Source organism: Salmo salar, chromosome 12 (assembly GCF_965601325.2).
Source record: "Salmo salar chromosome 12, fSalSal1, whole genome shotgun sequence".
NCBI classification, from domain to species: Eukaryota; Metazoa; Chordata; class Actinopteri; order Salmoniformes; family Salmonidae; genus Salmo; species Salmo salar.
In genome coordinates, this window is record NC_138302.1 from 77,545,833 (window position 1) to 77,573,298 (window position 27,466).

General features: G+C 44.6%; 1 protein-coding gene across 4 annotated transcripts in view; it reads right to left on the reverse strand.

Moving 5' to 3' along the window:
- Positions 1–27,466, reverse strand: part of LOC106565868 (rap1 GTPase-activating protein 1) — a 166,956-nt gene that overhangs the window by 19,718 nt on the left and 119,772 nt on the right. For 3 of the 4 annotated variants that reach the window (XM_082959304.1, XM_082959303.1, XM_082959305.1), the window contains 9 exons: positions 7,243–7,290; positions 6,669–6,707; positions 6,266–6,451; positions 5,797–5,900; positions 4,506–4,584; positions 4,298–4,351; positions 3,991–4,074; positions 3,614–3,714; positions 3,136–3,265 (listed from right to left, as the gene is read on the reverse strand). In XM_082959304.1, coding sequence (XP_082815430.1) covers positions 3,136–3,265; positions 3,614–3,714; positions 3,991–4,074; positions 4,298–4,351; positions 4,506–4,584; positions 5,797–5,900; positions 6,266–6,451; positions 6,669–6,707; positions 7,243–7,281 — 816 coding nt within the window. In that variant the 5' untranslated portion in view covers positions 7,282–7,290. Of the gene's footprint in view, positions 1–3,135; positions 3,266–3,613; positions 3,715–3,990; positions 4,075–4,297; positions 4,352–4,505; positions 4,585–5,796; positions 5,901–6,265; positions 6,452–6,668; positions 6,708–7,242; positions 7,291–13,163; positions 13,200–18,334; positions 18,800–27,466 lie in introns of those variants that run through there. The other variant, XM_082959306.1, reaches the window with a different exon arrangement.

Consider the following 27,466-nt stretch of genomic DNA (forward strand, 5'->3'; position numbering starts at 1 on the left):
CGTCCACCTTGAATATTATTCATGTTCTGGTTAAAAAAGGCCCTAATGATTTATGCTATACAACGTTTGACATGTTTGAACGAACGTAAATATATTTTTTCCCCTCGTTCATGACGAGAAGTCCGGCTGGCTTAGATCATGTGCTAACAAGACGGAGATTTTTGGACATAAATGATGAGCTTTTTTGAACAAAACTACATTCGTTATGGACCTGTGATACCTGGAAGTGACATCTGATGAAGAGAATCAAAGGTAATGGATTATTTACATAGTATTTTCGATTTTAGATCTCCCCAACATGACGTCTAGTCTGTATCGCAACGCGTATTTTTCTGGGCGCAGTGCTCAGATTATTGCAAAGTGTGATTTCCCAGTAAGGTTATTTTTAAATCTGGCAAATTGATTGCGTTCAAGAGATGTAAATCTATAATTCTTTAAATGACAATATAATATTTTACCAATGTTTTCTAATTTTAATTATTTAATTTGTGGTGCTGACTTGACTGCCGGTTATTGGAGGGAAACGATTTCCTCAACATCAATGCCATAGTAAAACGCTGTTTTTGGATATAAATATGAACTTGATAGAACTAAAAATGCATGCATTGTCTAACATAATGTCCTAGGAGTGTCATCTGATGGAGATTGTAAAAGGTTAGTGCATCATTTTAGCTGGTTTTATGGTTTTGGTGACCCTGTCTTTGAATTGACAAAACATTACACACAACTCTTGTAAATGTACTGTCCTAACATACTCTAAATTTATGCTTTCGCCGTAAAACCTTTTTGAAATCGTAAAACGTGGTTAGATTAAGGAGATGTTTATCTTTCAAAGGGTGTAAAATAGTTGTATGTTTGAAAAATTGGAATTTTGACATTTATTTGGATTCAAATTTGCCGCTCTTGAAATGCACCTGCTGTTGATGGAGTGCACCACGGGTGGGACGCTTGCGTCCCACCTAGCCCATAGAGGTTAAGGACAACAAAGTCAAGGTATTGGAGTGGCCATCACAAAGCCCTCACCTCATTCCCATAGAACATTTGTGGGCAGAACTGTAAAAGTGTGTGCGAGCAAGGAGGCCTAGAAATCTGACTCAGTTACACCAGCTCTGTCAGGAGGAATGGGCCAAAATTCACCCAACTTATTGTGGGTGTAATGCCCTGGCCATAGAGAGGGGTTTTTGTTCTTTATTTTGGTTAGGCCAGGGTGTTACATTGGGTGGGCGTTCTATGTTCATTTTTCTATGTTTTTGTATTTCTTTGTTTTGGGCCGTGTGTGGCTCCCAATCAGGCACAGCTGTAGTTCGTTGTTGCTGATTGGGAGTCACACATAAGGAGCCTGTTTTTCCTTTGGGTTTTGTGGGGGATAGTTTCTGTTTCGTGTTTGCACCTGATAGTACTGTGTGGATGTCGGTTTTCTTGTTTTTGTATAGTGTTCACGTTGTTTAATAAATTCCTGAAGATGAACACTAACTCCGCTGCACCTTGGTCTACTCTCTCTTCCGACGGCCGTTACAGTGGGAAGCTTGTGGAAGGCTACCCAAAACGTTTGACCCAAGTTAAACAATTTAAAGGCAATGCTACCAAATACTAATTGAGTGTATGTAAACTTCTGACCCACTGGGAATGTGAAAGAAAGAAATAAAATCTGAAATAAATAATTCTCTCTATTATTATTCTGGAATTGTGAAAAACTGAGTTTAAATGTATTTGGCTAAGGTATATGTAAACTTCCGACTTTAACTGTAGGCTTGCTAACCAATTTATAATGAAACTAAATTAGCATTCCTTCAGGGCCCCCTTACTCTGATGTCTATAACAATTGCTCTAATAAAATAACTGAATTGAGCAAAACAATGTCGTCAATATGTCCCTACTGGAACAGGGAAATCGGTCAGGTGCAGTTTTACCCGCCTGTAGAACTATCACAGCGCTGTCATATCTGAAAACAGTGGGGTAATCCGCCCCACCGATCACGGTGAACAGCTACTCGGGACGGCCCTATCGGGTCCTAGACGTTGGTGGCTAGACGTTGCTGGCTATAGTAGTAATCCTGTCAATGAAAGACTCAGCATCCTGTGATTTTTCTAACACCTTCTCTACCGCACCATGGGTAAGAATCAGCCGAGCAGGAAAGAGGAGGCCGTGTCTGATTCCCACATCTCTGAGTTTCTTCCTAGCTCCATGAAAGGCCTGGCGCTGCTTGGTTACCTCAGCAGTGTAGTCTGGGTATATGTTAACCCGAGCTCCGTTGAAGGACAGGGGGAATTGCTGGTGGAACAGGCACAGAATATTTTCCTTCTCGGGGTCGTGGTGTATTTTGGCAATCATGATGCGGGGCCATGTAGCGGAGAGCAAACCGATGCAGTGCGCTCGGTCCACTTTTAGGCTTTGGGGGAAATTGTCAATACCTAACAGTTTTGGTATAAATTCTTCCACGAACTGTGTTGGTCTGCCTTTCTCAATTATTTCTTCCAAGCCTGTGATTTTGATATTGAAACGCCTTGAACGTCCCTCAAGGTCAATTAGCTTGAGTTTCATAGTTTTGTTTGCTGTTAGTAGCTCTTCATACTGTCCCCCGATGGTGGCGATGCGTTTCTTGTGGTCACCTGCGTTTCCTTCCAGATCAATAATGCGGGTTGTATGTTCAGCCAGGGAGGCTTGCACCGATTGTAAGGATGAGTTGATTAAATTGAGTGTTCATGTCCTCTTCCATTTTTTTGATAGCTCCTAATATAATAGTCGGTGAGGGCTCTGAGTCAGGGTTAGCCATGCTAGCCATTATGGCCAGGCTAACGCAAGCATTGCCATCCTCATCTTGTGCTGTGGTGGGAACTTTGCCGTCTTTCTTTCTGGTTGTTTTTGGATTAATTAGTTTCCCCTTGGCCGTGTTTCTCATGGAGTTGCTCATTGTAGAAGTTTGGTCGGGCAAAAGTAATAGCATTGTGTATAAATGAAATTTAAGCAAGGGTGAGGAGGAGGTAGTCGGAGAAGCGTCTACTCAATGTGGTGCTCACTAGAGCACCCCGCTCCCCTGTGATGTTTCTTGATTGAAATGAAGTAGATATACTACACATCCAATCTAGCTACTGACAGACATAATGACAGACAGGACAGGGCCTGACAGCTAGTTACCTGCTGAGAGTCTCCCTCTGTGTATGGCAGCTTGGTGGACACGTGGAACATGATCTCCTTGTTGTGAAAGTTAGTGTAGACAGACTCTGTTCCTGTCTGGCCGTGGGTGACGTCCAGTCCTCCTCTGAAGCTGCAGAACCAGAGTGTGAACCAGACCGTTACATCACCAACAGCAGTAGCACAGGTCGTCTCAGACTCAGTGCAACCAGCCAGCACATCCACACCACTCTGTCTCATCCATCATAGAGTGAATGCCAAGGGCAGTTATCCCCTTCCACTCAATCATGATGTCCGTATCACTCAGAATATTATATTGCTCTAAATCGAGAGAATCAGAGCAGATCTACCATAATAAACAAGGCTTTAGACGTCTGAAGTGTCATCATTCAGGGAGTCATGTCAAAGTCAATTGTAATCGATTAGAGACATGATCAGTCTTTCATCTGCCATGTCACTACCATTCTAAGGCCACACTTACCCTTTAAAGTCATGGAGCTCAATCTTGTCCCCCAGAAACTCCAAGAACTCTACAAAAGCAGGACTCTCGTCGCTGTTCCCAAATAGCTCCTCCTCGGTGGTCTGCAGGGAGAAACACAAGGCTGTGAAGAGGAAGTATTACATCTGAGCTCAACAGGAAATCAATCAGGCCTCCTCTGGAGGAAGGACAGCAAATCCTCTTAGTTTGGGAAGGAGGGAGAAGCTCACACACCTAAACTCTCCTGAGAAGGCTGGCATCTTATGATGACCAGGAAGTAGCACAGTCATAATAATACTCCAAATATGGGAAGCGACCAACTGTTATACATGTATATGACTTTATATGATTTTACAACCACAGGCTATATAAACACTCACCTGGCCAAACTTCTGATAAATGACTCCAAACTTGAATTTGTTGCTGATGACATGCTCATCAAAGGTGACAATGAGCCTTGAAGCCTGGAAAAATTGAGACTAGTACATTCAGCAGAGTCAAGGTGAAGGGGACTTGCAATGTAAAGCAGTGAGGGGGGAACATAAATACACATCAATACAGCAATAAATGCTCCTTGTTGGACCATACTATTATTGTATCGTAAAATAGTTATTGTTAGCTACTCCATTGTAAATGTACAGAGCTGACCAGGTAACTGAATAATTTCAAGATTAATACAGAGCCTACCTTTGGGTAGAGGACTGGGTAAAATCTGTCCACATTTACCTCTTCAAACACCAGCTGCAAAATAAAAAAGTACTTTAAACTTTTCCTCCTGCCATTGCAACTTTATACAATAACTTTATTTCAACTTCACATCCAGTAAATCCCTTTCCAACCATTCTCCACCGGGCTGGAGCATTAACATCTCCTTCTGGACTGTCTGTCATCCTACCTTGGCCATCTGGACCACGTTGGGGAACTCAGTCAGGCAGGAGATAGGAATCACATCATGGTGAGTTTTTAATTTGGTCCTAAAAGACAAATTGATGGAACAGTCACATAGATATTCCCCATTCTGTCTTTAGAGATAGGATTCTCATGTTAACACTTTGGGTTCATTTAAAAAAATCCTTCCCATTTTGTTGACATCCCTGTTGATGCAAATGTGATGCAAAACCAATGTGGATAATCTTTCTAAGGATGCTGTGGAGACACAATAGTGATTTGCATAGCCAGCCTTGCCACAGTCAACTATGAGCAACACAACCTGTTCACACCTGCTGTCTTTTCCGTGACAGCACAGCAGGCACATGAACCGACATACCTAGGTACTCTCTGGCATACACCCCCTGCAAACTGAGCACACTAACTAACAAAACAACCATTACAGCTGGAGTGCACTCTCTAGGGTTGTAAAATTCATTCACAGCTTTTATGGAATGTTACTACTCTATCATTAGTGTTATAATGTGGTGGAATTGATCATTTCACAGTGAGTGAGCATGTTGGGGAGAGGTGGGTGTGTTTGTGTTAGCACAGTGTACAGGCTGGCCTGGCACGTGTTTAAGGCTAGAGTGCTGCCATGCTGAGCTAAATGAACCTCTCCCTGAACACATAGTAGGGGATGGAAGTGTGGACAGGACTGCTTAACAAACACTATTAGAGGATGAAGCAGACATATGTCCTCTGCTCTGGGTCAGGTGTTATTGAAAAGCGCCTGCAGTCCTTTAATGGCTGTATTGTCCTGGAACAGTGTGAAGAGAGCCTGAGAGGAGGCCACAATGAAAGAAGAGAGAGAGAGAGAGAGAGAGAGAGAGAGAGAGAGAGAGAGAGAATAATGACAGAGAGAGTATAATGAGAGAGAGAGAGAGAGAGAGAGAGAGAGAGAGAGAGAGAGAGAGAGAGAGAGAGAGAGGGGAGCACATGGGGAGAGAGATAGAGAGAGTGGTGAAAACAGAAGAGAATGGGGAGAAGGGCAGTGGGCAATAGAGAAATGATACAAGATAAGAGACAAATAGTGTGTAGCACAGGAGGCTGGTGATGGAGGACTTCTCATAATAATCCCTGGAATAGAGTGTGCATGGAATGTTTCAAAATGTTTTTTTTTTTTTTAACCATTCCATTTATTCTTTTCCATGCATTACTATGAGCCCGTCCTCCCCCAATTAAGGTGCCACCAGCCGCCTGTGGTGTGTAGAGAGAAAGAGGAGGCAGGGGAGAGATGAAGATAATATGAATGGTACCTTAGCAGCAAGCAGAGATGCTCCTGGTCCCCGATGACATCATACTTCATGGAGAAGACCAGGTGGCCCAGGCCAATGTCCATGGAGTAGTAATTAAAGTGTTCCTATAGAGACATCACCAGAAGGTACACTCAGATAACAAATAATCCACACTTCAGGTAATGTTCATTATTCCTCTTACTGGCCCAGTCCCCCTCAGCTCGACTGCTCAGAGAAGCTCCTCCAGCTAACTCAACAGTGGTACATACAGATAATACTTGAATTTGTTATAAACACAGTCCCCTGCCAGGAGAATGAATGGACTGAGCCTCAGCCTGTGATGTAAGCATTTTGAGGGACTCTCAGCTAGCAAAGAAATATGCTACTTCCTTCTATTCTATTTCTATTTCAATCTACTTAAATTTCAGCTGGAATGAAATCTGCAGAAAAAAAGTGGGGAACAGAATGGTGCTTATCAGATGATGCTCACCTTGCCCATGAACTGTTTCCTGTAGATCTTGGCCGTGCTGTTGGTCTCCAGCTTGATGTGGGAGGCAGCACATGGCTTCTGCTCAGGCTCAGGTGTGGCACTGGGTTTGTGATTGGTCCCCTCGATCCAGTAGCCTCCGAATTGAGGCAGCAGGATTAGGGGGAAGGGGCTCCTACGACCCAGGACCTGATTCCAACCAAGATGATGAAGTTAATAAAGTTAAATGAAAATAAACACAATACATGGGATTCAATTCAATAGCAGATAAAGAGCAACCACACTTTGGGTTCATTCAGACTGTTTATGATGTATCAAAGAGCTCTATATGTGATACAGATTTCAGTTTCCAATGGTTTTTATCATACACAGCTCTGTATGTGAGTCCGTTTTAGATTGTTTGTACCTCGTGAACGCTGGGGTAAGGGATATAGTCCTCCTCTGTCTGCAAGAAAACCACATGTCATATAATTCACAACATTTTTCCATTTACCATCATAGTCCCCTCATTAATGCAGCATGTGACTTTTATGTTGACAGCACAATCAACCAATATGTAAATGCTCAATCTACAAAGCACATAACTAGAATGAAAGGAACCCACATTAAATCATAGATTGAAACCACATTGACGATATTGGGTGGGCTAACCCAACTAATGCGACCCAATTTTTGGAGTGACCACCACAATAAACACAACAATGTATTCACATCCTTATTGTCCACTAATTGTGACACTCAGAGCCTTGGCGAGGATCCCTTTAATCGGACACAGACTGCCGACCCGCCGAGGATATGGTACACAATCCAGCATTCCAACACTGCAGTCATTTGGCTGTGTGATAAGATTGATGAGGTTGGGGTTCTAATTTGAGTGGTGTGTGTCTGACGGGAGACAAGGAGAGGTTCAAGGCTCTGCCATAATGGAGCCTTTCTCCACAGGGAGCGTGTGGGGAAATGTGAGGATGGACTAGACTCACTTTGAGGGGTGGAGGGAAGGTGCATCTCTGCTCGTCCATTCTGCTGCCCTGTGGAGGGAAATAGAGGCATTCCAGGGGCCAGGTGATATACACAGCACACACACACACAGCTTCACAGAAATAACAGACTTCTCACTCCAAGTTAACTTCAAAACAATAATAATATTCAAGAGCATTATGTTTTAAATGTTCCTCTAAACCAATCTTGGCATTACAGGTACATAGGAAAAGAGAGACATAGGAAGATTTCAGATTAAGGACAATACATTGCTTCAACATATCAACTAAACATAGCATGAAGAAAAAGCAAAGGGAGAGAGAATTCAAATGTCAGTGGAAGAAAAAAGATAGGGTAGTAACTGAAGCAAAGGAGTGAGTGTCTGAGAGACAGAGGACAGCAGAGAAGGCGTCACCAACAGCCAGGACCAGACCACACACATCATTGAGTCAATCAGAGGGAGTAAACCTACTGAAACAGAACAGTTAACACCATCGTCATTAGGCATGGGCATCCGAGGCTTCATCCCTGGATGTTTTTGGTCCAGCCTGAAACCTTTATTTTACAGTTCAGTCTGATATGACTTTCCATAACCACACATCACTATGCGGTATTAAAAAAAAAAAAAAAATACAGACATTTTTATGACAAAAAAAATCAAGGCTAGGCAGTAGCAGGCACTGCAAGAAGTCACTGGAGTGAGGCGGTGACTGCTGTGATTGGTAGAGATTTCACAACAACATTATATTTAACCCAGTTTAAAAATAGCAACGTTGAGGTAGTAGAATTTACCAAATGAATTGAATTATAGAGGTCTAATGATCTATTCCATTCAACAGGTAAACCTGCTTGGCTCATGTGAAAAGCACGTTCCACTTTGTTTTCCTCCGGTATTGAACGCAGTTTATCCCATCTTAAATTTGAACAATTATTTACGTAAAAAAATACCTAAAGTTGTATTAGGAAAGTTGTTTGAAATGTTTGGACAAAGAATAAAGGTAACTTGAGATATTTTGTAGTCATGTTGCGCGAGTTGGAACCGGTATTTTTCTGGATCAAACGCGCCAAATAAATTGACATTTTGGATATATAACGACGGAATTAATCAAACAAAAGGACCATTTGTGATGTTTATGGGACATATTGGAGTGCCAACAGAAGAAGCTCGTCAAAGGTAAGGCATGAATTATATCGTTATTTCTGAGTTTTGTGTCGCGCCTGGCGGGATGAAATATGATTGTCTGTGTTGTTTGATGGGGTGCTGTTCTCACATAATAGCATTGTTTCCTTCCGCCGTAAAGCCTTTTTGAAATCTGACACTGTGGCTAGATTAACAAGAAGTTCAGCTTTATTTGGTGTATTGCACTTGTGAATGTATGAAAGTTAAATATTTGTAATACTTTCTTTGAATTTGGCGCTCTGCCATTTCACCCAATGTTGTCAAATCAATCCCATTAACGGGATTTGAGCCATAAGAAGTTTAACAGGAAATTTGTGGAGTGGTTGAAAAAGGAGTTTTAATGACTCCAACCTAAGTGTATGTAAACTTCCGACTTCAACTGTATATCATGTGTATATGACAAATAAACGAACTGGGACTTAGAAGGGAAGGGGGAGGGCAGCCAGAAAGAGAGGGGAAAAGATGGCCAGCTTTGTGGTTATTTGTGATTGTAGGTGAACAATTATTAAGTTATGTGTCCACAAATGTTATGTCATCGAAATATCTCACATTAGCTGGTAGAACTGACAAAGGTATAATAATATTCATATAGCCTAGGGGCTATGTAGCTTCTTATATGTTTGTGGACACATTTTTCTTTACAGTTTAGTTGCCCTGATCGTGTCAGTATATGTCACGACTTCCACCGAAGTCGTTTCCTCTCCTTGTTCGGGCGGTGTTCGGCGGTCGGCGTCACCGGTCTTCTAGCCATCGTCGATCCACTTTTCATTTTCCATTTGTTTTGTCTTGTTTTCCTACACACCTGGTTTCCATTTCCCTCATTAAGTGTTGTGTATTTAACCCTCTGTTCCCCCCATGTCCTTGTGTGGAATTGTTTGTTTGTAAGTGCTTGTGCACTATGTTACTGGTGCGCGTCGGGTTTTGTACCCATGTAGGTTTTTTTTTATTGCCGTTGGTTTTGAAATTAAACTGCTCTGGCTATTACCTATTTCTGCTCTCCTGCGTCTGACTTCACTGCCACCATTTCCCCAACCCTTACAGAATTCCACACCACCCATATGGAGTCAGCAGGAGCAGGTGCCCCTGGTATAGGGGTCGAGGAGCGCATCCTGGAGCAAGAGGCGATGATCCACCATCTCGGCGCCCCCATGGACCGCGTTGTCCAAACCATGGACCGCTGGGAGAGACAGGGAGTTCTTCCAGTGCCTCCCCCAGCACAACAGGGGCCTCCACTACTCACTCCCCCTGCACCCGGTTCCAGTGGGATTCGCCTCACCCTACCCGGGGAGTATGATGTGCCCGCTGCCAGTGTTTCCTGCTGCAGTTGGAGTTATACCTGGCAACGGTCCACCCGGCTCCTTCGGGTGGACCGTTGATTTGGGGGGGGGGGGGTGTTAGGGGGCACAAGGGGTGGCCGGTCGAGCCGAGGAGAGTGCCAGAACCCGAATGGCAAACTCTGGAGGAGCGTGTCATCAGACCACGGCGACAGAAACCCCAAGATTTTTTTTGGGGGGGGGCACATGGAGCTGGTGGCTGAGCCGCGGGAAGAGCCAGAGACTGTCAGGGAGGCAATGGAGAAGTTGGGAGAGAGAGAGCTGAGAGAGATGTTGTGCAGGTGTGTTCTGCTCAACATTCGACCAGAAAATCCGGTTAACAGTCTGGTGAAACCTGTGTCGGCTCCACGCATCTGGCCTCCAGTGCGCCTCCCCAGTCCGATACGTCCTGTGCCTGCTCCTCGCACTCACCCTGAAGAGCGTGTCACCAGTCCGGTGCAACCTGTGCCGGCCCCACGCATCAGGCCTCCAGTGCGCCTCCCCAGTCAAGTACGTCCTGTACCTGCTCCTCGCACTCGCCCTGAAGTGCGTGTCTCCAGTCCAGTACGTCCTGTGCCTGCTCCTCGCACTCGCCCTGAAATGCGTGTCACCAGTCCGGTGCCACCTGTGCTGGCTCCACGCATCAGGCAGCCAGTGAGCCTCCCCAGTCCGGTACATCCTGTGCCTGCTCCTCGCACTTGCCCTGAAGTGCATGTCCCCAGTCCGGTACGTCCTGTGCCTGCTCCTCGCACTCGCCCTGAAGTGCGTGTCCCCAGTCCGGTACGTCCTGTGACTATTCCCCGCACTCGCCCTGAAGTGCGTGTCACCAGTCCGGTGCCACCTGTACCGGCTCCACGCACTAGGCCTCCAGTGCGCATTCACAGTCCAGAGCTTCCGGCGACGGTTCACAGTCCAGAGCTTCCGGCGACGTTTCACAGTCCGGAACCTCCTGAGACGGTCCACAATCCGGAACCTCCAGCGACGGTCCACGATCCGGAACCTCCAGTGACGGTCAACGGTCTGGAACCTCCTGCGACGGTCAACGGTCCGGAACCTCCTGCGACGGTCAACGGTCCGGAACTTCCTGCGACGGTCAACGGTCCGGAACCTCCAGCGACGGTCAACGGTCCGGAACCTCCAGCGACGGTCAACGGTCCAGAACCTCCAGCGACGGTCAACGGTCATGAACCTCCAGCGACGGTCAACGGTCCGGAACCTCCAGTGACGGTCAACGGTCCGGAGCTTCCAGGCAAGGCGTCCAGTCCAGCTCCAAGGCCGGAGCCTTCTTCTGCACCAGTCCAGGCAAGGCGTCCAGTCCTGCTCCATGGCCGGAGCCTTCTTCTGCGCCGGTGCCCAGTCCAGGCACGGCGTCCAACCCAGCTCCATGGCCGGAGTCCTCCTTTGAGCCGGTGCCCAGTCCAGGCATGGCGTCCAACCCAGCTCCATGGCCGGAGTCCTCCTTTGTGCCGATGCCCAGTCCAGGCACGACGTTCAGCCCGGCGCGATGGCCGGATCCGGGGTCTGGGCAGGGGCTACGACCTGCACCGGAGCCGCCACCGACACTAATCACCCCCCCCCCCCCCCCCCCCCCCCCCCATTTGGTTTCAGGTTTTGCGGCCGGAGTCTGCACCTTTGGCGGGGTACTGTCACGTGTGACTAGGGGGGTGATCTAGTATGTTTATTTCTATGTTGGTGCTAATATGGTTCCCAATTAGAGGCAGCTGTTTATCGTTGCCTCTGATTGGGGATCATATTTAGGTAGTTATTTCCCCACCTGTGTTTTGTAGGATATTGATTGTTAGTGTGTTTGGGCACTATGTCCTCACGGTCTTTGTAAGTTTTGTTATTTTGTTTTGTTAGTTTCACTTAAATAAATATGTGGAACTATACTCACGCTGCGCCTTGGTCCACTCATTTCCAAGAACGTGACAGACGGTGTCTATCTAGCCCCGGAGATAGGCTATCCTTAGGCTGAGTCAAATTCAGGTTGCACATCAAACCACACCACGAAACAAACTCACATTTGAATTCAGTCATGGCCGCTAGCATTTCTTAATTAACCAAATCTAAAAAGAGGCCAAATCAGGAAGTGTAGTCGCCCTTTATACTAACTAAAGACATGTTGCACCTTTACCTTGCTACCTTTCAGATGAGCCATTGAGGAGGACAGATAAGAACCGCAGGCCAGTGGAGCATTTAGAACAGTAGCAGCCAGGGGCAAATGGTCGGAAAGAAGATCATTTAAGTGACCCAGACACAGGCCCAAAACAAGTTAAGCTACCCCAGTATCCCCTTGACTGTTTTGAATTGCAAAACTAAGGAGACACACCAGACAAGACACAGAGACAGCAACAGAAGTGTAGGATATGATGGAGAGAGACACCAGACAAGACACAGAGACAGCAACAGAAGAATAGGTGTTGGAGAGAGACACCGGAAGAACAGAACAGGCCATAACAGAAGAGGATAGACAAAGGAGACAGTAACAAACAAGAACCTGAGACAGCAACAGACAAGACACAGACACCAACAAACAAGAAGCAGAGAAGGTGACAGAAGAGGGCAAATGGAGAGAGAACAGTGGTGGGGTGAGCACACATTAGAATGTATCACTTGAAGTTGCTCTATAGATTTTATTTAGTTTGATTTATTTACAGGAATAATAACAGGTGAAATACAGACAGTGAAAAGTAAAACATGGTTTACAAAGAACTTGCAGGTGAGGTGAAAAAGCCTGTGAAATTACTATTAAAACAATTATTTACTTTCACACTTTTTACAACTGGGACAGGACAAGAGAGGAGGGTAGACAAGAGAACACAACATAGAATACTAAGAGACAGCAACATAAGAGGACAACAAGAGAGACAGCAACAGACGATACAGGAAAGGCTATGGAGAGGAGGGGTGAGCACACAGTAGACTGTACCACTTAAAGCTGCTCTATGGATTCTAATTACTAAACAGTGTGTGTGTGTTTAAACATTTGACCAACTGGGGGACATTTTCTTAGTCCCCACAAGGTCAAATGCTATTTCTAGGGGGTTTATGGTTAGAATTAGTGTTAGGGTTAGAATTAGATTTAGGGTTAGGAGCTAGGGTTAGTTTTATAGTTAGGAGCTAGGGTTAGGTTTAGGGTTAAGGTTAGGTTTTTGGGTTAGGGTTAAGGTATGGGTTAGGGTTTAGGGAAAATAGGATTTTGAATGGGACTGAATTTTGTGTCCCTACAAGGTTAGTGTGTGTGTGTGTGTGTGTGTGTGTGTGTGTGTGTGTGTGTGTGTGTGTGTGTGTGTGGTGTGTGTGTGTGTGTGTGTGTGTGTGTGTGTGTGTGTGGACATGTTTAACCAGAAGTACCCACAAGAATAGTAAACGGAAAACAAATTGAAACTACAAAGAAGACAAAGCAGAGATCTCAGACAACTTACAGTACCTGCATCCTCTCGATCATTGCAAATAGGTCTGATGTCTGAGGGAGAGAAATAGACATATCGAAGAAGGAGAGCGGTTTACTGGTTGGTGAAATATGCTGGCTCTACAGTCTTCTTCACATGAGATTTTTATTGTGTTCATCCCAACACATTTGTGGATGTGGAGCTGGGAGTGTAGTTTATCCAAGCCCTCTTTACATTACAACCAGCCTCTGACTGCATACTCCTTGGCATCAATGTGTTGTGCTTCTTTCCCAGGCCAGTCACACCCCCGAGCACACCATCACCCTCACTGAGGCTCCATTTACTATTCACTGAATCGCTCCTAACGAAAACAATCGCCTGGAAACAATGATATTCTCCTCTGAAGGAGCCGGCAGGGTGAAGGCGGGAGGGAATATTAAGGTGCAAACAGCCACTAACCACCTTAACACAGTCTCAGGCAGGCAGCTAACTCTGTACACTCAGGATGTATTGATGCGTGACTGTAACACACTTAGCCCATTAGATCAACACGGAATGGGGAGAGGAGATATTAGTCAGAAAATTAAAACAAATTAGATGCATGGGTTTACAAACTGGTTCTAATAGTACCCTCCATCTGTCAGCTCTGTTAATTTCGAATCAATAGTCGTCAACTGTACAAGTCCTGCAGGATGCCCTTCCAGACTGCCTCTGCCTACCCAAGGACGTCAGAGGACAAAAATCAGTTAACCACCTAACCGAGGAACTCAATTTAACCTTGCGCAATACCCTAGATGCAGTTGCACCCCTAAAAACTAAAAACATCTGTCATAAGAAACTAGCTCCCTGGTATACAGAAAATACACGAGCTCTGAAGCAAGCTTCCAGAAAATTGGAACGGAAATGGCGCCACACCAAACTGGAAGTCTTCCGACTAGCTTGGAAAGACAGTACTGTGCAGTATCGAAGAGCCCTTACTGCTGCTCGATCATCCTATTTTTCCAACTTAATTGAGGAAAATAAGAACAATCCGAAATTTCTTTTTGATACTGTCGCAAAGCTAACTAAAAAGCAGCCTTCGCAAATGGAGGATGGCTTTCACTTCAGCAGTAATAAATTTATGAACTTCTTTGAGGAAAAGATCATGATCATTAGAAAGCAAATTACAGACTCCTCTTTAAATCTGGGTATTCCTCCAAAGATCCATTGTGCTGAGTCTGCACAACTCTGCCAGGACCTAGGATCAAGGGAGATACTAAAGTGTTTTAGTACTATATCTCTTGACGCAATGATGAAAATAATCATGGCCTCCAAACCCTCAAGCTGCATACTGGACCCTATTCCAACTAAACTACTGAAAGAGCTGCTTCCTGTGCTTGGCCGTCCTATGTTGAACATAATAAACGGCTCTCTATCCACCGGATGTGTACCAAGCTCACTAAAAGTGGCAGTAATAAAGCCTCTCTTGAAAAAGCCGAATCTTGATCCAGAAATTATAAAAAACTATCGGCCTATATCGAATCTTCCATTCCTCTCAAAAAATTTTGAAAAAGCTGTTGCACAGCAACTCACTGCCTTCCTGAAGACAAACAATGTATACGAAACGCTTCAGTCTGGTTTTAGACCCCATCATAGCACTGAGACTGCACTTGTGAAGGTGGTAAATGACCTTTTAATGACGTCAGACCGAGGCTCTGCATCTGTCCTCGTGCTCCTAGATCTTAGTGCCGCTTTTGATACCATCGATCACCACATTCTTTTGGAGAGATTGGAAACCCAAATTGGTCTACATGGACAAGTTCTGGCCTGGTTTAGATCTTATCTGTCGGAAAGATATCAGTTTGTCTCTGTGAATGGTTTGTCCTCTGACAAATCAATTGTAAATTTCGGTGTTCCTCAAGGTTCTGTTTTAGGACCACTATTGTTTTCACTATATATTTTACCTCTTGGGGATGTCATTCGAAAACATAATGTTAAATTTCACTGTTATGCGGACGACACACAGCTGTACATTTCAATGAAACATGGTGAAGCCCCAAAATTGCCCTCGCTAGAAGCCTGTGTTTCAGACATAAAGAAGTGGATGGCTGCAAACTTTCTACTTTTAAACTCGGACAAAACAGAGATGCTTGTTCTAGGTCCCAAGAAACAAAGAGATCTTCTGTTGAATCTGACAATTAATCTGGATGGTTGTACAGTCGTCTCAAATAAAACTGTGAAGGACCTCGGCGTTACTCTGGACCCTGATCTCTATTTTGAAGAACATTTCAAGACTGTTTCAAGGACAGCTTTTTTCCATCTACGTAACATTGCAAAAATCAGACATTTTCTGTCCAAAAATGACGCAGAAAAATTAATCCATGCTTTTGTTACTTCTAGGCTGGACTACTGCAATGCTCTACTTTCCGGCTACCCGGATAAAGCACTAAATAAACTTCAGTTAGTGCTAAATACGGCTGCTAGAATCCTGACTAGAACCAAAAAATTTGATCATATTACTCCAGTGCTAGCCTCCCTACACTGGCTTCCTGTTAAGGCAAGGGCTGATTTCAAGGTTTTACTGCTAACCTACAAAGCATTACATGGGCTTGCTCCTACCTATCTTTCCGATTTGGTCCTGCCGTACATACCTACACGTACGCTACGGTCACAAGACGCAGGCCTCCTAATTGTCCCTAGAATTTCTAAGCAAACGGCTGGAGGTAGGGCTTTCTCCTATAGAGCTCCATTTTTATGGAATGGTCTGCCTACCAATGTGAGAGACGCAGACTCAGTCTCAACCTTTAAGTCTTTACTGAAGACTTATCTCTTCAGTAGGTCCTATGATTAAGTATAGTCTGGCCCAGGAGTGTGAAGGTGAACGGAAAGGCTGGAGCAACGAACCGCCCTTGCTGTCTCTGCCTTGCCGGTTCCCCTCTTTCCACTGGGATTCTCTGCCTCTAACCCTTTTACAGGGGCTGAGTCACTGGCCTACTGGTGTTCTTCCATGCCGTCCATGGGAGGGGTGCGTCACTTGAGTGGGTTGAGTCACTGACGTGGTCTTCCTGTCTGGGTTGGTGCCCCCCCCTTGGGTTGTGCCATGGCGGAGATCGTTGTGGGCTATACTCGGCCTTGTCTTAGGACGGTAAGTTGGTGGTTGGAGACATCCCTCTAGTGGTGTGGGGGCTGTGCTTTGGCAAAGTGGGTGGGGTTATATCCTGCCTGTTTGGCCCTGTCCGGGGGTATCATCGGATGGGGCCACAGTGTCTTCTGATCCCTCCTGTCTCAGCCTCCAGTATTTATGCTGCAGTAGTTTATGTGTCGGGGGGCTAGGGTCAGTCTGTTACATCTGGAGTATTTCTCTTGTCTTATCCGGTGTCCTGTGTGTATTTAAATATGCTCTCTCTAATTCTCTCTTTCTCTCTTTCTGTCTTTCTCTCGGAGGACCTGAGCCCTAGGACCATGCCTCAGGACTACCTGGTATGATGACTCCTTGCTGTCCCCAGTCCACCTGGCCGTGCTGCTGCTCCAGTTTCAACTGTTCTGCCTGCGGCTATGGAACCCTGACCTGTTCACCGGACGTGCTTGTTGCACCCTCGACAACTACTATGATTATTATTATTTGACCATGCTGGTCATTTATGAACATTTTAACATTTTAACATTTTGACCATGTTCTGTTATAATATCCACCCTGCACAGCCAGAAGAGGACTGGCCACCCCTCATAGCCTGGTTCCTCTCTAGGTTTCTTCCTAGGTTTTTGGCCTTTCTAGGGAGTTTTTCCTAGGGAGTTTTTCCTAGCCACCGTGCTTCTTTCACATGCTTTGCTTGCTGTTTGGGGTTTTAGGCTGGGTTTCTGTACAGCACTTTGAGAATATCAGCTGATGTACGAAGGGCTATATAAAAATAAATTTGATTTGATTTGATTTGAAGTGAGTCAAAGATACATAACTTCCAGACTCCTTTAACCAAAAATCAACACAAGTGCTGAAGCCTCATTACAAACTCCATTCACTATCAGCTCCCATTAACGGCATAATCCATTCTATCCCAGATAAGGTAGTGGCAGGTAGCCTAGCGGTTAAGATTATTGGGCCAGTAACTGAAAGGTCGCTGGTTCGAATCCCTGAACTGACTAGGTGAAAAATGTGTTATTGTGCTGTTGAGCAAGGCAATTAACCCTAATATCTCTGGATAAGAGCATCTGCTAAATGACTCAAATGTAAAAAATATGAGAACTCATGAAGAGAAAGGATACCCACTGTCAAGCAGTTGAACTACTGAGGCCTGAGAATCTACTCTATTCTAGATAAGGGACACTCGTATAAAGTAAGAGAAGGAATACCCACAGCCAGGCAGCTGTTCTCCACAAAGCCTGTTATCCTGATGCTGGGCAGTTCCATCCTGACCACAATGCATGGACTAGGGAAGTTACCAATTAAAGACTCTGTGCTATTGGGTGAGATAGCCAATGACAGCCCAGTGAAGCACTCTCTGTACCATGTAACACAAGTGGACTGGGGTGTCAAGCTAATGTTTTCACATGACAACATGAATTTACTATGGGTACACCAAAATGTACTGTTTGGGCACATTCACACATACTGACTAACACTGGCTTGTTTTAATAACCCATGGTTCATTGTGTGAACAAACAGTGTCATATGATACGCTGGCCGATCCTGCTGCTGCCTTGAAAGCAAACGAGTGCAAACTAACACGGTCAGTGAGGATCAGAACCAAAAACAGAAATATTACTGTTTTCCATACACAAATATTCACCTCACCAACCCCTTTACCAAAAATGTGAGTGCAGTAGTAACCTACACATGTGGGGTGACTGATCTCTCTGCCAGAGACAAACAGACCATTGAGAGGTACTTCCATGGTAACGAGTAACAGTGATGAGACTGGAAACAGCAGTAAAGACCGACCATGATCTAATGATCTCCTTTCCTAGCCTCTCCACTGTCTCTGCAGCTACTGGAAACAGAGTCCTACCAAAACCAATCTCTGTCCACATGAGATATTATACATTAATATTTGTGATAAGACTAACAGTAAGAGACACAGCTGTGCCTTCAAGTAACGAACAGCTGTTCTGACTACAACAGAGTAATGGTGAACAGATGTGGATTTACAACACTACGCTGTAAGATACCTAAGATCACAGTTATCTGCACTACATTATCTCTTACTCATATGCAACAGTAAGAATGAATACTTACATCACTGTGTCGTCTCCTCTGGCCCCATGTAATAACCGAAGGACTGAGGAACACATGGCCACTCTTAGTCATCCTGAAGTCACTCATAACTCCAAAACTCTGACACCAAAAACAGAGTATGGGTATATTTGTTTCTGTGTGTATATAGACCAGACGAGTGTCAGAGGTCTAACTACTACTGTCACTTTACACTCTGTATTCTACTGCCCCTAAAAACAAGACAGGAACTGCTGCGTCTCAGGTCTCTTAACACGTTGCATGCCCATTAGAATGCATGGGTTTGTATAGGTCTGTATGTACTATATCTGTGTGAGCATGTGCCTGACTGTAAAGATCCTCTGCCCTCCCTTCCTCTTCTCACACACTCTGTTTTCAAGGAAGAGCGTTTCTCCACCTCCTCTCTCGCTTTGTGGACTTCTCTTTTTTACTCTTTCATATGGTAAGCATATTGTTTTCTCTCTCTCTCTCTCTCTCTCTCTCTCTCTCTCTCTCTCTCTCTCTCTCTCTCTCTCTCTCTCTCTCTCTCTCTCTCTCTCTCTCTCTCTCTCTCTCGTCTGTGCTCAAAGCTTTTACACTGCAGAAGTAAAGTAAGTCCACCTTTTAGTCTGAATAACGTGTATAAACTGCTCTGTAAAGACCTTGATGTTAAAGTAAGACCCTCCTTGTTCCTTTATTGACACAGCACATTTCTTCAGGGGCCTTTATTGACCCTGTGAAAGTTTTCATGTGCCGGGTCTGAGAGGAGTCAGCAGGCTGCAGGAGCCCAGAGATGGTCTGCTGACACAGCCAGGTCCACGGTCTGAGATCAGGGTCTCATCATCTCATCTTTTCAACTTTCAGAACAGAAAGAAGGGTAGTCTTTCTGTAGTATGTTGGATTACATGTTTGAATAAGAGGAAGAGAAAGAGTGAAAGAGGGAGGAAAGGGGAAGAGTAGTTGTATTATTATGTAAAGTGTACACTGTGGAACTCCTCCTCTCGGAGGTACTCTCCCACTATCACATGTCCAACCAATACTGCCCTACTTCATACCACAGGGAAACACATTTCAGGAACCTCTCAATGAAAACAGATTGGACTCATTTTATAATGGTCTGCATTTATACAATGAGAAACACTATCAGTTCTTCCACCAAAATGTATTTCAGCAGAGAGAAATCAATGGGCAAAACACTCGAGCAGGAAGAGATCTGAGGTTATATGATGAGGAGGCTACACAGTGCCTTCGGAAATTATTCAGACCCATTTACTTTTTCCACAGTTACAGCCTTATTTAAAAATGGATAAAATAAAATCCTCAGCAATCTACACACAATACCCCATAATGACAAAGCAAAAACAGTTTTTAGAAATGTACAGAAGTATTCAGACCTTGCAATGAGACTCAAAATTGAGCTCAGGTGCGTCCTGTTTCCATTGATCATCCTTGAGATGTTTCTACAACTTCATTGGAGTCCACCTGTGGTAAATTCAATTGATTGGACATGATTTGGAAAGGCATATACCTGTCTATATAAAGTTCCCACAGTTGACAGTGCATGTATACCCAAGATGGCGTAGCAGTCGCATGTCTTTGTCCTCGTCTTGTTGTGTCCCATGTATATATCTTTTTGTATATTTTTTCTTCGCATATCTTTTTATATTTTTCTAAACCTCAATTTCAAAATACTCTCCTGCAACCCGCCTCACCCAATGTGGGGCGGGCTGAATCGGTCCATCGGCCAATTTCTTGGGCCACTATACCTATTTTTCCAATTGGCCTGGACCCCTTTACTACATGAAACCCTATTAATCCATCACGACTGGACTACCGACGTAATCTGCCCGAGGGTTTTTTTTCTTCTCAAGATTCCCCTCTGTCGCGACGTCCCCTGAATGCCCATCTGCTAGCCTGCTAGCCGCGGCCTGCTAGCTGTCTAGAGCATATTGGACTGTTAGCTGAAGAGATCCATCGGCCAATTTCTTGGGCCACTATACCTATTTTGCCAATTGGACTAGACCCCTTTACTACACGGAACCCTATTAATCCATCACGGCTTGACTACCGACGTAACAGCACGAGGAGGTTCCGCATGAGGAGGCTATAACAGACTTCTTCCATCACGACGTCCCTCTAAGGCCCTTCTGCTAGCTTGCTAGCCCTGGCCTGCAAGCTGTCTGAATTGACGTGTCTCCAGCCAGCCTAACTACTCACTGGACTCCTATGATCACTCGGCTACGCATGCCTCTCCCTAATGTCAATATGCCTTGTCCATTGCTGTTCAGGTTAGTGATTATTGTCTTATTTCACTGTAGAGCATCTAGCCCTGCTCAATATGCCTGAGCTAACCCTTTAGTTCCACCTCCACACATGCGGTGACATCACCTGGTTTAAATGATGTTTCTAGAGAGAATATCTCTTTCATCATCACTCAATGCCTAGGTTTACCTCCACTGTATTCACATCCTACCATACCTTTGTCTGTACATTATGCCTTGAATCTATTCTATCGCGCCCAGAAACCTGCTCCTCCTGTTCCGAACGTACTAGACGACCAGTTCTTATAGCCTTTAGCCATACCCTTATCCTACTCCTCCTCTGTTCCTCTGGTGATGTAGAGGTTAATCCAGGCCCTGTAGTGCCTAGCTCCACTCCCATTCCACAGGCGCTCTCATTTGTTGACTTCTGTAACTGTAAAAGTCTTGGTTTCATGCATGTTAACATTAGAAGCCTCCTCCCTAAGTTTGTTTTATTCACTGCTTTAGCACACTCTGCCAACCAGGATGTTCTAGCCGTGTCTGAATCCTGGCTTAGGAAGACCACCAAAAACCCTGAAATTCCCATCCCTAACTACAACATCTTCTGACAAGATAGAACTGCCAAAGCGGGCGGAGTTGAAATCTACTGCAGGGATAGCCTGCAGAGTTCTGTCTTACTATCCAGGTCTGTACCCAAATAATTCAAGCTTCTACTTTTAAAAATCCACCTTTCCAGAAACAAGTCTCTCACTGTTGCCGCTTGCTATAGACCACCTTCTGCCCCCAGCTGTGGTCTGGACACCATATATGAATTGATTGCCCCCCATCTATCTTCAGAGCTTGTGCTGCTAGGTGACCTAAACTGGGACATGCTTAACACCCCAGCCATCCTACAATCTAAGCTTGATGCCCTCAATCTCACACAAATTATCAATAAACCTACCAGGTACAACCCCAAATCCGTAAACACGGGCACCCTCATAGATATCATCATAACCAACTTGTCCTGCAAATACAACTCTGCTGTCTTCAACCAAGTTCTCAGCGATCACTGCCTCATTGCCTTCGTCCATAATGGGTCTGTGGTCAAACGACCACCCCTCATCACTGTCAAACGCTCCCTAAAACACTTCAGCGAGCACGCCTTTCTAATTGACCTGGCCCGGGTATTCTGGAAGGATATTGAACTCATCCGTCAGTAGAGGATGCCTGGTTATTCTTTAAAAGTGCCTTCCTCACCATCTTAAATAAGCATGCCCCATTCCAAAAATGGAGAACCAGGAACAGATATAGCCCTTGGTTCTCTCCAGATCTGACTGCCCTTGACCAGCACAAAAACATCCTGTGGCGTTCTGCATTAGCATTGAATAGCCCCCTTGATATGCAACTTTTCAGGAAGTTAGGAACCAATATACACAGGCAGTTAGGAAAGCTAAGGCTAGCTTTTTCAAGCAGAGATTTGCATCCTGTAGCACAAACTCAAAAAAGTTCTGGGACACTGTAAAGTCCATGGAGAATAAGAGCACCTCCTCCCAGCTGCCCACTGCACTGATGCTAGGAAACACTGTCACCACCAATAAATCCACTATAATTGAGAATTTCAATATGCATTTTCTACGGCTGGCCATGCTTTCCACCTGGCTACCCCTACCCCGGTCAACAGTCCTGCACCCCCCACAGCAACTCGCCCAAGCCTCCCCATTTCTCCTTCACCCAAATCCAGATAGCTGATGTTCTGAAAGAGCTGCAAAATCTAGACCCCTACAAATCAGCCGGGCTAGACAATCTGGACCCTCTCTTTATAAAATGATCTGCCGGAATTGTTGCAACCCTTATTACTAACCTGTTCAACCTCTCTTTCGTATCGTCTGAGATTCCCAAAGATTGGAAAGCAGCCGCGGTCATCCCCCTCTTCAAAGGGGGAGACACTCTAGACCTATATCTATCCTATCCTGCCTTTCTAAGGTCTTCGAAAGCCAAGTTAACAAACAGATTACCGACCATTTTGAATCCCACCGTACCTTCTCCGCTATGCAATCTGGTTTCAGAGCTGGTCATGGGTGCACCTCAGCCCCGCTCAAGGTCTTAAACGATATCATAACCGCCATTGATAAGAGACAATACTGTGCAGCAATATTCATTGACCTGGCCAAGGCTTTCGACTCTGTCAATCACCACATTCTTATCGGCAGACTCAACAGCCTTGGTTTCTCAAATGATTGACTCGCCTGGTTCACCAACTACTTCTCTGATAGAGTTCAGTGTGTAAAATCTGAGGGCCTGTTGTCCGGACCTCTGGCAGTCTCTATGGGGGTGCCACAGGGTTCAATTCTCGGGCTGACTCTCTTCTCTGTATACATCAATGATGTCGTTCTTGCTGCTATTGTTGATTCTCTGATCCACCTCTACGCAGACGACACCATTCTGTATACTTCTGGCCCTTCTTTGGACACTGTGTTAACTAACCTCCAGACGAGCTTCAATGCCATACAAATCTCATTACGTGGCCTCCAACTGCTCTTAAATGCAAGTAAAACTAAATGCATGCTCTTCAACCGATCACTGCCCACACCTGCCCGCCCGTCCAGCACCACAACTCTGGATGGTTCTGACTTAGAATATGTGGACAACTACAAATACCTAGGTGTTTGGTTAGACTGTAAACTCTCCTTCGAGACTCACATTAAGCATCTCCAATCCAAAATTAAATCTAGAATTGGCTTCCTATTTCGCAACAAAGCATCCTTTACTCATGCTGCCAAACATACCCTCGTAAAACTGACCATCCTACCGATCCTCGACTTCGGCGATGTCATTTACAAAATAGCCTCTAACACTCTACTCAAGAAATTGGATGCAGTCTATCACAGTGCCATCCGTTTTGTCACCAAAGCCCCATAAGCTACCCACCACTGCGACCTATATGCCTGTATCGCCAAACCCACTGGCTCCAGGTCATCTACAAGTCTTTGCTAGGTAAAGCCCCGCCTTATCTCAGCTCACTGGTCACCATAGCAGCACCCACCCGTAGCATGCGCTCCAGCAGGTATATTTCACTGGTCACCCCTAAAGCCAATTCCTCCTTTGGCCACCTTTCCTTCCAGTTCTCTGCTGCCAATGACTGGAACGAACTGCAAAAATCAATGAAGCTGGAGACTCTTATCTCCCTCACTAACTTTAAGCACCAGCTGTCAGAGCAGCTCACATATCACTGCACCTGTACATAGCCCATCTGTAAATAGCCCATCCAACTACCTCATCCCCATGCTGTATTTATTTATTTATCTTGCTCCTTTACACCCCAATATCTCTACTTGCACATTCATCTTCTGCACGTCTATCACTCCAGTGTTTAATTGCTATATTGTAATTAATTCGCCACCATGGCCTATTTACTGCCTTATCTCCTCATTTGCACACAATGTATATAGCCTTTTTTCTACTATATTATTGACTGTATGTTTGTTTATTCCATGTGTGTTGTCGCATGTGTCGAACTGCTTTGATTTATCTTGGCCAGGTCGCAGTTGTAAATGAGAACTTGTTTTCAACTAGCCTACCTGGTTAAATAAAGGTGAAATAAATAAAAAAAAATGTCAGAACAAAAACCAAGCCATGAAGTTGAAGGAATTGTCCGTAGACCTCCGCAACAGGATTGTTGTAACGGCTGTCGTAGAGAGGGGACTAAAGCGCAGCGTGTTGATTGTTCATGATTAATATTTATTTGAACTCAAAACACTAAAGGAAAAATAACAAAGAGAAAACGAAATCGCACAGTTCTGTCAGGTACATAAACTGAACAGAAGACAACTACCCACAAACACAGGTGGAAAGAAAACCTACTTAAGTATGATCTCCAATTAGAGACAACGAGGACCAGCTGCCTCTAATTTGAGATCATCCCAAACAAACCCAACATAGAAATAGAAAAACTAGAACCTAAACATAGAAATTCAAAACATAGAAAAACACAAAACACCCCCTGTCACGCCCTGGCCTACTCTTCCATAGAAAATAACATCTTACTATGGTCAGGACGTGACAATTGGGTCAAGGGACAGATCTGGGGAAGGGTACCCCAAAATCTCTGCAGCATTGAAGTTCCCCAAAAACACAGTGGCCGCCATCATTCTTAAGTGGAAGATGTTTGGAACCACCAAGGCTCTTCCTAGAGCTGGCAGCCCGGCCAAACAGAGCAAAAACCCAATGATCACTCCGACAGAGTTCTCTGTGGAGATGGGCAAACGTTACAAAAGGACAACCATCTCTGCAGCACTCCACCAATCAGGCCTTTATGGTAGAGTGTCTAGACGGAAGCGACTCCTCAGTAAAAGGCACATGACAGCCCACTTGGAGTTTGCCAAAAGGCACCTAAAGACTCTCAAACCATGAGAAAAAGATTCTCTGGTCTGATGATAACAAAATTGAATGCTTTGGCCTGAATGCCAAGCATCACGTCTGGAGGAAACCTGGCACCATCCCTAAGGTGAAGCATGATGGTGGCAGCATCATGCTGTGGGGATGTTTTACAGCGGGGGGACTGGGAGATTAGTCAGGATCGAGGCAAAGATGAACAGAGCAAAGTACAGAGAGATCCTTGATGAAAACCTGCTCCAGACCTCTCAGGACCTCAGACTGGGGCGAAAGTTCACCTTCTGACAGGACAACAACCCTAAGCACACAGCCAAGACAATGCAGGAGTGGCTTTGGCACAAGTCTCTGAATGTCCTTGAGTGCCCTAGCCAGATTCCGGACTTGAACCCGATCGAACATCTCTGGAGAGACATAAAAATAGCTGTGCAACAAAGCTTCCCATCCAGCCTGACAGCTTGAGAGGATATGCAGAGATAATGGGAGAAACTCCCCAAATACAGGTGTGCCAATCTTGTAGCGTCATACCCAAGAAGACTCGATGCTGTAATCGCTGCCAAATGAGGTCTGAATACTTATGGCACTGTATTTATGCCACTTTAAACTTATAATACAGATTGATGTCCTTTGTTAAATACAATCGAGGCTTTACTGTAAAGGACCTTCTGTTGTGTGAAGAGCTTTGAGTGAAGTGTACATTTACAAAAATGGCAGCAGACTAAGTTGGATTTGTAGAACACACATAACCAAACCTTCGTTCAGCATCAATATCCTAAAGAAGGTCAATCCTGTTGATATTGCAAAGATGTGTACAAACGTTTGAGGTGTTGTGAAACAACAAAGGCTACAGGGTGACATACAGCAAACATTTTATATTGAAACACACTGAGAGACAACAAATCTGTATTACCATTTAAAGTAGCCCACACACAAAAGCAATGATATGGGTAGACTGAGTCATGCTAGCTATGTGGTCAATGCCATGCTTCCCATTGACATCCATGCATAACGTGAAAATTTGAATTAAGCGGAAGTTACGATTCTCCACTGGATGTGTTGGGAAGTGAAATACCCTGCATAGCTAATGTTAAAATGAAGTATAAACTGCTCAAATCTCAGCATGCTGTCTGTCTACTGCACAGTGTAGCTTAAAATGAAAACCATGTATTCACAGAGAGAAGGGATTTGGGAAAAATGATAAGAGAGAAGTAATAACCAGACAGCATAGTGAACAGATCACAGCTCTCTTTCTCAAGCCCCATCATCATATTGAGACTCCAAGTATACGTTACGTTAATTTCCTTTTACGAGTCCTTTCATTTAAACACTCCAGGTTAGTGCTCTAGAATAGATGCAATAATGAGCCTCTCTCTCACTGAATCACTTTTGCTGCCTCCCTGGCCTGGGGGCCTAAACGCTATGCATTTTTATATGTATTTTTTCTGACTTAATTACCAGATCTGGTCTGTGTGAGTGCCATGACGCTCCCCAGACCCTAAATAAAACAGCTTGGTGGAGGTCAGTGACAAGGCACCTCACGGCCCAGGGCCTAGATTAATTGGGTTAAGGTTAGAAAAAGGGTTATGGGAAGGGTTAAATAAAAATGCTACAGTTGTCCCCGACGTGACTCGAACACACAACCTTTGGATTGCTAGACGGTCGCAGTATACGCCTAAACATCCTCCGTGACCAACCTCCCTACTTTTGTTTCTGTCTAAAGTAACTAGAATATTAGTAGATATCATATGTCTTGGAGGTGCTTAGAAATATGTATAGTACCAGGCTGGAGGGAGAGACAGTTGCTGAGGCTTATCTGATATCAATGAGTTACTGTCGTGCTCTATAAATTACATGACATGTTATTTTATGAAATCGATTAATTGATTACATGATTGAATTAAACCATGCAACAATTATACCATTTATAACATGGGGCACCACGGAAGCATTAATTTATATAGAGAGGTTATCTCCCGAATCCACTCTCTTAACCTGTTAGGGCTAGGGGGCAGCATTTGCACGTCTGGATAAAAAAAATGTACCCGATTTAATCTGGTTACTAATCCTACCTAGTAACTAGAATATGCATATACTTATTATATATGGATAGAAAACACTCTAAAGTTTCTAAAACTGTTTGAATGGTGTCTGTGAGTATAACAGAACTCATTTGGCAGGCCAAAACCTGAGAAGATTCCATGCAGGAAGTGGCCTGTCTGACAATTTGTTACCCTTCTTGATTAAATCTATCCATTACAGAGGATCTCTGCTGTTACGTGACACTTCCTACGGCTCCCATGGGCTCTCAGAAGGCGGAAAAAAGCTGAATCGTGGCTTTGCAGGCTCTGGTTGAAAAAAAGTAGCGCGTTTGGGTAGTGGCTGGTTACAGTACTGTGAGACTCAGGCGCGTGCCCGCGTCGACCTCATGCTATGTTTTCTTTCGTCTGTTTACCTAAACGCAGATTCCCGGTCGGAATATTATCGCTTTTTTACGAGAAAAATTGCATAAAAATTGATTTTAAAC